The sequence below is a fragment of the Lepisma saccharinum genome, chromosome 1 (genome assembly GCF_977018435.1).
Source record: "Lepisma saccharinum chromosome 1, izLepSacc3.1, whole genome shotgun sequence".
Taxonomy (NCBI): Eukaryota; Metazoa; Arthropoda; class Insecta; order Zygentoma; family Lepismatidae; genus Lepisma; species Lepisma saccharinum.
The window spans coordinates 168,588,367-168,603,026 of NC_139229.1; the positions used below are offsets into that span (position 1 = coordinate 168,588,367).

A 14,660-nucleotide genomic window follows, 5' to 3' on the forward strand; every position below is an offset into this window, starting at 1 on the left:
TACCTCATTCTATACTCACCAAGAGGCCATCCTAATACAGATTAGGTAGCCATCTTGTTTGTTGCCCTGTGAACAACAGGATCAGTTGATATTTTGGCAACAGGAAGTTGTATTGCTTTCCATTTCCAAGATACCCACCTAGCTAGTAAATAAGGGCACAGCAAGAACCACAACAGAACACAAGCAATTGCAAAACTCCAAATATAAGACAGACCTCATGTTACACTTGGAATACAGGCACCATAAACATCCCATCAGAAACTTACACATGTACATATATACACACATCTTTCTAATGAAACATGTAAGCTTACAAATATCAGTCTTTAAAGATGAAGTACTGTAGAAAAAAGGGTGTTATAAAACAAGCGCAATTATTATTTCTTAAAGTTGGATACGTAGATATTGATATATTAGACTACTTGTTACTAATTCAAGTATAAAATCTAGTACATGTGCATTAATTAATGTACTGCAAATAATCTTCCACTAAACAATCATTCAAATTACTCTGTAAAAGGTGACATGTAGTCCAGGAAATGGCAATGAATTTCATATTTTGTTCAATGTATTCTTTGTCACGCTGCAGATGTAAGTTTGGGCTTACGAAAAACTATGTTGTTGACATATTGGTACCACAGAAGCATCAAACATTTCTTTTCCATGTTTCCAATTTACTTTCACAAATTCCACATACATAATGGATGATCTCATGTTTACAAGAGAAGTTTAATGCATTAAAAGCATGTTTTACAAAAGGTTTATCCACTTTCATTTCTGTGCTGATATTTGGGACACACACGGATGCAAAATATTACATCTTTCTAAGCTGAGAGTGTGGTTGGGGTAACTGAGTTATGGATGAATAATGATTCACTTGGCATTCAAAGCTAGGATTCTTAGTTTTGCAACTTTCAACACTAGCACTAGAGAAAAAGTTGCAACAACTGAATACAAGAAATGCAAACAATTTACATCATTTTTCCTTAATATCTAAAATTTAAGTGGTAGAATGCCATACATGAACTATAATAGGGAACTTGATTGTGGATTAGTACTAATTAATGTAGTCCTTCAGTAATAATGGAATATGTTCTCAGGTTGCATATGTATAATATATAAATTATTCACGCTCCCATGCAAGTCAGTAAATATGTGACTTACCAGAATGGCTTCAAAACACTTTGTATTTACATACAACAGATGGTGAAATTTAAATTTGACATTAAACAGCGGCAATTACAAATTTAAAAAGGAACCACGTCTTCCTTCAATTTCGCACGATGTACAAATTTAACATATGCAGAAAATTGAACCAAAACAACGACAAAAAAACAAAATGAAATTATATACAGATGCTGGACATTGAGCACAAACTTCCAAGTTTCAGGTTTCCCCCCTTCATTGCATACATATTTATTTGATGGCTTTATCCTTAATTTATTACTTCTTTCTTCATGACAGAAAAATAAGAACTTATTTACTAATGTTTTCCTGTAATTTATTTCGTACAAGGAGTGCCCCTTTTTCCAGCCACACTGCTTCATATCTGAATATGCATGTGACGTTATCTCATTATTATAAATACGTGAATGTAAGAACGCATTAGTTAAAAGAACTAGAACTTTAAACATTCGAAAAATAACAGGTTACTTCCCCTAAGCTTCCAAAATAAACAAATCCATGAATGTATATAGAATTCATGCCAAATTAGTGGTCAGACTCAAAAGTGTATTACTGCATTACTATTCATTAAATTTACATTACTGTAAATCAGCTTGAAATTCCTTCTTACATGATCACTATACATCCTCTATTGGGTGAGCAAGATAAAAGTATAAATATATACACATATGTATATACAAACAAATATGGAAAAGCCTACATATTTCTGGTGCTCCTCATATCACATTAGCACAGAAAAATTCACACTGGATAGGACTCACCCGCATGATGCTTATTTTTTGCGATACCAATGGAAGATTCCACTAAGATGGGAACTATCGATGCAGTTTGATCTCCGCTTAAATAGATTCCTACAAATGCCAGCCATCAATGACCCCTGGTCGTTTAGGGCTAATAACAGTTGCTCTCGCTACCAACGTGAAGTCATCGTTTAGCAGCTGTTACGTGAGTTGCCCTGGATGGAGTGTCTGGTTGCTGAGAAAAAAGGCCCAGGCATCTACAGTCAATTGCACTAGTGTTATCTATATACACAAGGCACACATCGACATGTAGGTTCGGTGAATTATGTATAGTGAGACATAAGCAGAAGCCAGCATGGATTATGAAAAAATGTCACAGGAAAGAAATCACACCATGAAACCCATATACAAGTTCCATTTAGAAATGCACAGAACAATATAGAAAATGGCAAAGTATACCAGCATGCAGAATCTCCCAATTTCTTTGAACAGACCCCAGGAGATTCAGTTTCTACGTCTAATGAGAAGGCAAAAGAAATTAATGAAAATAACCTAGGACATGAGGAAAACACCATATTAAAAAAAAAATAAGACAGAACAGGGTATATGCTACATGAATAGTCATTAAAATCTCAAGCATAAATATATATATATTTAATAAAATATGAACCTAATGTACAAAAGAAATGAATATACTCTACAATTAAGGCATACAACAGTGTCAGCAAGCACAAAGTAACATAGAAGCATTAACTTGAGTTATGGGGGGCAAGAAGAACAAAAAGACCAACCTCTTGACAGGGCATTTCTTGGTGTGGAAACCAGCTACCAAACTTTTCAGGATGACCCCAATAATGGTACACAATTGAAGAAACCCAGGAATAACGTCATAAAATATATCTTCAATCTCCAAAATGTTATATAAATTCCATGCTTAACCCGGTGGCTTAACCTTTTGCTGCCCAAGTGTCTCAAACGAGATACCCAAAAGTAACCCTCACGGAACCAAGCATCTCGATTGAGACGCTGTGTCAAGGTCGTAGCTTTTACGTTATAACTTTTCTACTTTTGGCTAGAATTTTGATTTTATTTTTTTATATTGTTCCTAACACATGTATTTAACAGAAATGGTATTTTGCATTTTTTTTGTCTTCATGAAAATGGAGGGGAAAAGGTACTTCTCTTTTGCAGCTCTTTTCAACCTCAAATTTTTCCGACAAAAGGAAGACCAGCTTTGTTGTTCTAAAGCAATGCTTTTCACGTCCTCCTGCTAAGTGCATTCGAAGGAAGCTTGTTTATAAGTATCCGATGTCAAAATGAAAGTTTTCCGTGAGGGCGGAAGCAGGGGGAAAACTGGTCGTTGAATCTGCTTTGTGAGAATGGGAATTCGAAGCGCGCTGAAGGAAACCTTTGTTTTTTTTGAGCACAAGTGTTCCACAATGTTGAACAAAGGTCACCAAGCATGGTCTAAAAATAGAATGTCAAGCAACTGCAAGAATTGGCGTTCATTTTTCACTACGTTCTAGCTTTTTGTCCGTGAATGTTGTGTGTAGGTGTCGTTTTGTGCCCAAGTGAGAGGACATTTTTTTAGGTGAAGTGAATTTTTTAAAATAATTTTTTGGGGTTTCCTCCCTTCCCCTCCATATATACACATCAAATTTGCATAAATTTTGCATTTTGTGCATTGACATTTTTTTTCGGGGCAAGGGGGGCGGGGGAAACAATTTTTTTTATTAAGAAAAGTATTTTTTAGGGGATTTCCCCCCTTTCCCCCTCCATATGTACGCCGAATGTGCATAAATTATATATCGTCTGAATCTGCGATTCATTCTGCGTACAACGGTATATCTTTCATATCTCTAGGGCATCTAGTTTCTGAGTTATAGTCATTTCAAGGTACCGCTGCATTTTGAAGCTTGAATCAGTGGCGTGCCGACCATTCCTTTTGGGGATACAACAAGTTACATTGGTCATACGACAAGGATGCAAATATTTTGTGTTTCTTACATGCCAGCGATAATTTCTATGTTAATTTTGAACTTTTCATATCCCTTTTTTCGGGGGGGGGGGACCCCATTTTTTAAAAAAAAACAACAGTATTTTCAGGGGATTTCCCCCCTTTCCCCCTCCATATATACGCCGAATGTGCATAAATTATACATCGACTAAATCTGTGATTCATTCTGCGTACAACGGTATATCTTTCATATCTCTAGGGCATTTAGTTTCTGAGCTATGGTCATTTCAAAGTACCGCTACATTTTGAAGCTTGAATCAGTGGCATGCCGACCATTCCTTTTGGGGTACAACTCAAGTTACATTGGTCATATGATGATAATGCAAATATTTTTGTGTTCCTTACATGTCAGCGATCATTTCCATGTGCATGTCGACACTGTCATGTACTTTTTTTCTTGGGGGGGAGGGTGGGGGAACCAATTTTTTTCCCCCGAAATTTTGGAATTTTGAGAGTTAGCCCCTCCCCCCACCACATAAATGCCGAATTTGCAAAAAATTCATATAGTATGAATCTCTGGTTCATTCCGCATACAACGGTATATCACTCATCTCTCTAGGGCAATTAGCCTCCGATCTACACTCATTTAATTGAAACTCTGCATTTTACTCAAAATCGACTCGGGCAATATAGAGGCTTACATGTGAAAAACGCTTTGGGCTGCAAAAGGTTAAAACCACTACAATGTGTAAGTGTCAGCAATAACTGTGTGGTCCTTACGTTTTTGATATGAGTAGATGCTAATCTCTCTCTCCTTAAGTTTTTGATGTGTAGATGATAATCTCTCCTCTAAGTGTGCAAATTCATTTTATACTCATTAGAACAACCTACAGTTTCACTGTGCAATGTGTTTCCACAGAGACCCATGATTACCAAAGGGAATCTCTGTAAGCAATATTTTTCTTTTAAAGTAAAAATACATAATTTTTATCAGCTTTTTATATAACGTAGATCTAATGAACACCCATATAAGGAATCTCCAGGTACATAAATTAATTTCTTTCAATTGGCAAACCTGCAATAAAAAAAAGTTGCTTGAAACTGAATGAGCTTTACATCCCAAAAGAAAGTTTTAATTAAATTTAATTATTTAAAGGTATATGCATACATGCCATGAAGACATGGGGAAATGTGGAGGTACAGCTCCACATATTCTTGATCTTAGCCATAATTCGGATGATGTGATCAGCATAATGCCCAGCCACCTTTAACCCCCAAGGAACACATTTCTACAAAGCTGGGTGGGCCTCAGAGCTGTGCAGAAACAGAGAAATTACTTGGAAATTTCCTGGTCCAGATCACCTGTCACGGGATTCACACCCAGGTCTTCCGCTGGTAGTCAAGAAGCTCTACCAATTGAGCTACCGTGGCTCATACTAGCTGACAAAAAAATTCTGAATAAAAAAATTCCAGTTCCCTTTCACTTGTGACCAATTGTTACGTTTATCTATGACAGCTATTTAAGACATGATAATTTCAGGCAGTCCCAAGCTTGATCCCCAGTGGAAGCTTGATGCACTGACCAGGCTTTGAATTTCAGAGTGATGTCACGTCAAAGTTTAAGCTGTGCATTCCAAACAGTTTCTTTTGTTTTTTCAAGGAGCAAGTAATATCAAAATTATTAAGTTTTAAATAGAAGTAAACAGTTTCAAAAAGGTTCATACCAACATTATCATGGACTCATTTGTCAATTAGCATGTTTTTTGTCAGCTCATGTGAACTTTTCTGCAAAAGCTTGTGCATTTTACAGAAAAAAACAAACTATTAACCTTTTTTCTTTCTTTAAATTCAGGTTATTCATTCCTAGAAAATTACAGAAATATTTCCAACATATAAGTGTAATTCTAAACCCTTTTTGTTTGTTTCCATCTGAGAATATTTAATCTTGTTTCAGCATCATGATCAGATTACATGATGTACCCCCATGTGTAAGAACGAATAATTATGAATTAATATATAGTTCACATAATCCCTACCCCCGCAACCTTTACTGTTCTTATTAGAACATAATGGAAAAACCTATGTACATATCTGCAAATAGTTCACCCCTCGCACCACTACCACAGAAACAGTGCAGAAAACAGTTCACAAATATTGTATAATAAAATTCCTGGTTAAAGGGCTAAGTAACTATTCCAACAGAAACATACCTTCAATATTCATATTTCAAACAAAATAGTAATCAGTTTACATCATTTCGCCACTACCTCAATTGTTCTGTAAGCATCGTGATGTGAAAAGAACTTGTCTATGAGCAGGTATGAATTTCTTCCCTGTCCACAAAATGACATACAATTTTGTATAACAAGAAATTCACAGAATATATCTATTTTCAAGAATAAATGAAAGAATAAAGTCAAATGTCACAATGCCACACAGACATATAAATATCACCATGTTCCATATTGCAGTGTAATATTTCCAGGACATCAATATTTAAGATCCTACGGATAAACTGATACTGGACTTTGCAAAGCATTTTATTTTACCTGTGGGAGCCTTTATATCATCTTGTTTTAGTGTACATAGGTTGCACTCGGGAACTTAAACAATGAGATCTGTTATACACATTTTATATTATTTATTTACTACACTTGCTAATACCCTTAACTAACATGTATATTAATTTATTCAAATAATTTATGAAACTGTTCTGCTTGCTATTTGAGTAGAGTAAAGGGTTTGTCAGATTCAATAGGGAGTATGCACATACAAATTTGGTTTCATGTCTCTTGCTGAAGTATGTTGAGTTAGTAAAACTGAGCAATACATATAATTAATGCTGAAATTTTATGAGGAACAACAATCAATTCAAAATTTGACAGAAGAACCTTTTGTCTTAGTAAATTTATGGGACATTTGATCATCAAGTATGCACTAATATTACATAACCAAGAGTCCATTGCACACCTGTTTACAAAATTAAGTAGAAAAGGAAATTTATAGAATCATTTTTTGAGGTAGCTACTATTTTGTTCTGAAAATTGTTGCTAGATCACACAGAGAACCAGGGATCAAAGTCATACATGTGCTCTTATCAACAGAGCCACAAATCATGGGAGTTAGCTTAGTAGAGCACTCCAAGTCAAGGCACAATTTTCAATACTTATTCAGTTATTTCACAACTGTGTGCTCATATTAACTTAATGTGTTTGAAGTGGAGGCAATGAAAGTACACAGTTCCAGCCTGTGCAAAGTTCACCATTAGAACTACGGTAAGATAAACTAGTCACAAAAAATGAAAGAAAATAACCAATTTAGAGCATCAATATTACACTACACATTACAATTGTTTAGATGAATGCAGTTTTTCTTGAGCAGGAGTGACAACTTTTATTTGTGCAGGGTGAATAGCTACTTGAGGAATTGGTCTCTGGACACATTAAATTAATTTACACTACATATATTACTTAAAAAAAATAGATTACAAAGTTCTGTTAATGTATTAAACTTGATATAAGAGTTAAATATGAAAACTTTAGGTGCCAAGTAACAACTTCATATTCTAATCTTTCATGATTGTTACTTTGTTCCAATTCTCTTTTGCAAAATTCAGTGTATCTTCACTATCATCTTAATGCAGTTTTCAAAACATTCAGAACTTGACAACAGAATCTGGCACCTTTTGGTTTCGCAGTGTGAACTTTTCCTCTGATTTTCGAGTCATATTGTTACTAGACATCAAATTCTACAATTGCCTCTAACGTAAGTTTTCATTAAGTACTAAGAAAGAAGAAGAAAAGGTTGGCCTGAGGGAGTATGCCAGCAATAGCCACTAAATTTTACAAAACAATGTGGTAAGTCTCTTCATGCTCAAAGAATCTCTTTGGACAAATAAACTATGAAAAATGGGTGACTTCCTTACTTATAAATAGTGCTAGGATTTTTATGACCTAAAATTTTACAAAATATGCACTAGAATTTGAAAAATATGACTGTTTCAAACATCAACATCTAATAGGCTATATGCTGAAATATTTTCACATACGAAAAAATTTTAGTTCAATTTAAAATATGCTGAATATGACCGAAAATCCATCAAAATATGCTCCATCACATATAAATAGCCAAATATGCCAAATTTTGGCCTTAAAAAGCACCTTAATTGAATTAGTTTCTTCACAATATGAAGTTCTATATATTTAGGGAACACATCACCCTTACCAAAAAGAAAAAAAATATGCTGTCATGAAAATCCTAGCCTTACTCATAAACTCAGCATGAATGAAGACACCTACTGCAACCTAACGCAAGAGCTCACCACAAGCACTACATTATATATATATATATATATATATATATATATATATATATATATATATATTGATAGAACATAATGGACATTATGGATGAATATTTCATCTCTAACTCACAATATTCACGTTTACAGTGTGTTACAATGTAGCTTCTCTGCGACAATCTACTTTGGTTGAATTAGTTCTCTCAATTGCAGGGAGATGGCACTTTTATTCACATGGGTCAAGGATTTTTAAAAATGCAATGAAAACCCATGGATTACAGTCACAGACACTTCTGGGTTCTAACCACCCCATTATTACTACCCAGACATGATAGTGATAGCACATATAAACAATAATTATCAACCTAGTAAAAACGAACCCAGGATTTGTGTTGACAAGCTATAGAGAAAAATTGGGAAACCCTAGTTTCCAATGTCAGAAAAACAGCAGCAATGAAACTATTCAGTGTCCACGTATCACCAAATGAAAAAGAACTCTGAAGCCTTGGCTCTTTAAGGACAGTAGTGCAATGGAGTATAGTTTATATCAATGTTTCAAATCACAAAAATGACAAAGATCTACAAATCTGAAATGTTGCACAATGTATTCCATTAGCTTCTTCTCCTCCTTACCATGTGCAATTACTGAACATACCATTTCCAATGTCATATTAAAAAAACGAGGTCCCGACAGCAAATGAGGACCCACGATCCATGAAATTTCAAACCTACCGTCAAGAGAGTATGCATCAATACGAATAAACCAGGTTCCAAATTTACCTAAGATGTGAGTAACATGAATGACACTAGATTTCCGCAACTGCCAAGTTGCCCACAAAATCTTTACCAATTCTCACCTGCTGCACAACTGTTTAGAAGCAACCACATTAAGCATTATGCAAGATGTGAAAAAAAATTCCATAGCAGCATTTCAGAGTTGTTTTTATCCATGTCTACACAAATGCTGTGGCTGTAGCATTAAATTAACGAAACACCAACTAACACTCCCACAATACAAAGACTTGCAACCAGACTAGCATTATCACAGTAAGAAAACCTTCTTCTAATTGATCCATGCCAAAATTATCTACACAAACTCATTTTGGACATTTGGCAATATACACCAAGTTAAGAAAACTCTATTAGAAAGCTAAGGCAAATGCATTCTTTTGTTGATAATGCAAATATGAAAATTTAAATTGTAAACAGTTCATTCTCTCGAGTTATACTTAATGCCAGCTGAACAACTTTTCCTGCAATAATCATAGTTACCAACTCTGAAGCATCCATTATTTTAATCTTCTGGTAATTACGTTCATTTGCACATTCCAAATGGAACAGCTGTGAGCACAATGTGAATTATCTAAACTCACTCACACCCTCCTACATCTATAACACAATGGCAATATTTGTACAAATACACTTAATTTCAGTTTCAAGAACGTAAGAATGTGGAAAGCAATAATACATAAGCACGAGCATACACGCATGAACAAAATACAGTATAGTTGTTACACAATCTCACATTTCACGTAGCCCCATGTTAACCTACTGCCAATAATTTTACGTAGCCCCATGTTAACCTCCTACTGCCAATAAAGCTACAAGTTCAGACAATCCTCCTGAAATTTTCATTTCCCACAAAATTTTTAGCCACAGACCCATGAAAAATGTATAATAAAGGTGTTCCTGCTTGTAAGACATGTGTATATATACACACCACAAGCTGGCACACCTGTATTTTCATATACATTCTGATAATATATGAATACTGAAGTAAAAATATGCTATCAAAATGCATGCTTAGCATGGGGTCAAATTTGATACATTGAAAAGTAAATAGGAAAAAAAATTCCTTAGACTGGCGAGTGTTTCCTTACTTCAAAATATCACCAAACATATTACCACATCTGCAGATCAATGGCTTTCGAGTTACGAAGTGAAAAAGATCCATCCGGGGGTCAAGAATGTCAGAGCATTATCGTGCAAATGTTAACAGTTCTAATGAACGAAACACACTTTTTACCTCTGATAGTGCTTATATGTTTCTCATTTCCTTATATATAGATGCAGTAATGCAGTGAACTATTAAATTGATTGATTGGTTTGCTTTCTTTTACTACGCTTTTGTGCCACTTTTGGCTAATTTGCAAAGATGGGAATGAGTGTTGATATGATGGACACTCACAAACATCCAGGCCCTGGCCAAGATTCGAACCTGGGACCCCTGGCATCATAGCAGGATGTGCTAACCACAGGGGCCGGCAAACTATTAATTGTCTTTGTAACTGGCATTTCCTATTACTACAAAAGCATTTCTCTGTTCTAAATGGTTATGTTATATTTGCAGGGATTTTTCAACAAGCTGCACTTTGATAGTTGGGAAAAATCTTCAGGAACTTTCCAATAAAATTAATGTCTTTCAAATGCATGGTTTACACAAAACAAGGTTTTCGGAAGAATATCAAGCATTTTTACAGGGCAATTTTTAGGGCTGATTCTATGCCACTTTGAAGCAATGCAGTTTTAAAATTTCCTACAGATAACTGTATCAGTGCTTGAATAACGTAATTAAAAGTTTTGTTGACAGTATTTAAAAAAAAAAACTTATTTTTAAGTATTCCATTGTAACCACATCACATCAAACCACCTGATTTTTGCGTTAATATGTTCAAAGAAATTAGAGATGGAACCGATTAATTGGCACTCTATCGGTATCAACAGATATAGGTATATCGGTGTATTGGTATAAATATCTGATATATTAGTGCAAAATTCTGCCATTTTGTTGTAATTATGGATAATCTCCATGCTCTACTTTCTAAAAAAGTAAATGTCTAAATATGCAACTTCTTTTGCACTGCAGTCACATTGAAACAATTTATTAAGGAGGTGAATGAACCTTTCAGGTTCTTCAAAGACAATTTATAATTTTATATCGGATCGGTAGAATATCGGTATCGGCCAAAATTTCATACTGGCCCATCCCTCAAAGAAATACATTAAAAGAATAATTGAAACAATTTTTTAATTGTGAAATTCACCATTGTGACAATGTTGGCTGAGGGCGGAGGGTGCATTTTGCATAACAGACAGGTTACACTCCGCGAAAAGTGTCATGTGGCATTCTTTGAGGGTTCTACGATGACTGGATTCCATGTCTGTATCTGCTCAGCACACTTGATATTTTGTAAATGACATTTCCTTTCACTGCAAGGAACCAAGTTTTGTGGCTTTCTGAAAATCTGTGATGGAGAAATTTTTCTAGATCCCATTGACAGAATTACCTACTTGCTTCAGAACAAATGATGAATAATTTCCCCAGGGGATTTTCTTGAAAAGTTTTGCAGAGTTTCAGTTTCATAGCATGGTCGAAAGGGGCAAACCAATAGTGTTTTGACAGAACACATTGCAAAGCACCATAATCTAAACACCCAATCTCAACATATATATTCTTGAAGCCCATCATGCATGTTGCCCAGAGTTTTTCCTGTGTGTAGTGAAAATAGATTTATTGAACAGTAAACATATTCTATTTAAGCAAGTGGCTTTAAAATTGCCAAGGGATAGTCACAAATTTTCCAAAAGCCATAAAACAGGTATTGAGTGTCGAGAACAAATGGTCCTGAATAAGAAAATTACAAGCTTCACTATATTGAGAGACTTTTGCCCCACGGTTCTTTCCCTTGTGGTCCCTCTACAAAAAAGTTGTGAAAACAATGCTATTTTGTCATCAATGAGGGATAATCATTTGTATTACCTAAATGAGCCAACAGACAGACATCTTCTTCCATCAACTAACGAACTAAGTTTTATTTTATATATGAAAATAAACCACAAACTGATTTTTAAGGGGGAGGGGGTTGATTCGTAGCTGCTATGCATGTGATGACATTTCAAAAAATGTCTGCTTTGTTGATTCCAAAATTCTTACTATTAATGGTGCCTATTTTCCAAAGTAATACATAACACCTCCATTCCAGCAATCTAGTGTTATACTAGCAAAACTCAATAAGATATTTTATATTTACTTACAATACAAATGTCGATCTTTGAGCGACGAGTTCATTGATTCTCCGGACCCTGTGGAGGCTGAGCGTAGCCACCGTAACCAGGATAATTGTATGGTTGATTCTGAGGTGGTAGTCCACCATAGTAACCACCATAACCATATGGCTGGTAGGGTTGAGCAGGCATCTGACCTTGATGTTGTCCAGCAGCTGGAGCAACAGGTTGCTGTGGAGCTTGACCAGCCGCAGGCTGCTGACCGCTCTACAGAAAATAATTATTTCAAATTAAGTATGGCGCATACATTTGGAATATCAGTGAATCAATGGTTCTATCGGCTGATCCGATACTACTCTCAACTAATGTCAATACTCTTAGAGATTCCTGCTGATACAGTTGAACCTTAATTTACATTTTCCCGCATTATACATTGAATCTTGATGGTCCCAACATAACAAAATGTTACAAAATTGTCATCGATTTTACATTTTCCCACCTTTTTTTCAGTAAATGTAAAAAAAAATATATAAAATGTAAAAATCGAGGTTTTACTGTACTTAGAATTTGTAAAACTTAAAAAGTTGTTTAAATATTGATTGATATTAGTGTGCAAGTATTCCAATCCAATTATGTGTCTCAATTTACAGGGAGGTTTGTTTTAAAATATTCAAGAATTACATCAGAATAGGAAAATACATGCTATGTAATCACAAAATTCAGTGTTTACACACACAAAAAAAGCAACGATTTCCAGAATAATTAGGCACCATGGAAGTGTTACAGAGCTCATTTGCGATCGTGAAAGCTCAGAATGCCTGAAAGTTCTTCTGTAATAAGATCAGTTCAATCCTATTCTATATTATTGTTAAAACTGTCATTGCATTAGACTTCACTATGGAAGTATAAACTGTGTAAAGTATTTGACATGTACCTTAGGATGTGACAAATTGATTTCCAATGCATGAATGAATATTGGCTGAATATCAAATATTTAAAGAGACTTGAATGCCTTTCAAAATTTCGATGACAAGAGGATCCTATTGATAGTTCTCGTAAAAGAAAACCTAACAATGGTGTTGTTTTGAAATTAACTGATAAAAGGACACAAACACACGGCCAACCTAGGATCCCTGGCATAATATTATGACAACACTGGCAATATTCTACTGTTGTTAAGACATGGAAAACTTGCTCAAAAGAAAATATCACCCCCTTCTGACGAGCGTGGATGCACTTTAAAAAAAAGAGGCAACGAATTTCTATTTCAATACTGTTCATACCTTGACAGAGACTAAACTTACACCACACTTAAAAAACCACAGCACTCTCCCCCCCCCCTTTAATTAAAATTAATTAAAACTAACAATTCACCACTTCCATGTGCTGTGGTTTTTAAAGTGTGGTGAAACTTCAGTCTCTGTCGTAAATTTCAAAGTAACAACATTGACTGTCTTGATACTTACCCACCAGGTCCAGGACCCTGACCAATAGGATACTGCGTCGGAGGTGGGGCAGGCCCCGGCTGGGACTGAAAATACACATTCTGCTTCAATTTAGCAGCCTGTTCATCCTCCCATAGGAACTGGTAACAAATACATAATTGGCATACCTCTGGAATCTTTAGTATTGCTGAAGGCTATTTTACCTTCTTATAATGAGTAAAATTTAAGTAATTTTTACACGTTACACATGTTATTAAAGTAGTGACAAAATTCATCTTCACTATGTTTTGACATAGTATCTTGTGAAACAAAAATATGTGTAATAAAAAAAAGGTTACAAAATCAGTTCTCTTCTTACAATAAGCACAAAACATTATGGAGAACATATGAATAGAAGTTTATGCCTTTACAAGAATTAGCAGTTGGGGATGAGCCAATATCAATGCCAGTGCATAGGTAAGGAGGAGGAAAGTATCCGTTGCAACTTATATACTGATGCCTGGCATTTGTGTCTTTTCCAATGTCTGCACAGCATTTTCAGTCTTATTATCCTTGAAATTGTGCAAAATTTGAAGCTTTCATTTATTTTGCACCAACATTGAGGAGAAAAATGCATTTTTTTTGTTTACATACTGGGTATTTTAATATTTTGATGCTACTTCTTGAATATTTTAAAGCAAGTTGATGCATATAATTGGAATGCAATATATACACAATAATATCTGTTACATTTTCAAGACTCAGTATCAGAAGGAATCTAAGAGTTTTGGCATTTTTATGGATATAGGCTCAGCCATAATTAAAATATAATGCAAAACATTTCAAAATTGTTACACTAGGAATAAAACAATAAATAATATAAAATAATAACTATTAGGAAACTGCTCTAGAGGAAGGAAAAAAAACTGTTATCATGTAATAGTCTGTGCAAAGAAACTGGAATATGGATCGTAATATGTAAAGCTTTATGTTGGTGTGTTTGGAAAGTTATCCAAACAACTACAACAATATGATTAAGAAATTGTTAT

At 34.8% G+C, this 14,660-nt stretch overlaps 1 protein-coding gene across 1 annotated transcript in view; it reads right to left on the minus strand.

Annotated features, from left to right (window-relative positions):
* Nucleotides 1-1,310: 1,310 nt before the first annotated feature.
* Nucleotides 1,311-14,660, minus strand: part of LOC145987014 (uncharacterized) — a 39,077-nt gene continuing 25,727 nt past the window's right edge. Inside the window, exons 10-12 of the mRNA XM_083121478.1 lie at nucleotides 13,654-13,733; nucleotides 12,218-12,454; nucleotides 1,311-2,160 (exon numbers count right to left, since the gene is read on the minus strand). Coding sequence (XP_082977604.1) covers nucleotides 2,127-2,160; nucleotides 12,218-12,454; nucleotides 13,654-13,733 — 351 coding nt within the window. The 3' untranslated portion in view covers nucleotides 1,311-2,126. The remainder of the gene's footprint in view (nucleotides 2,161-12,217; nucleotides 12,455-13,653; nucleotides 13,734-14,660) is intronic.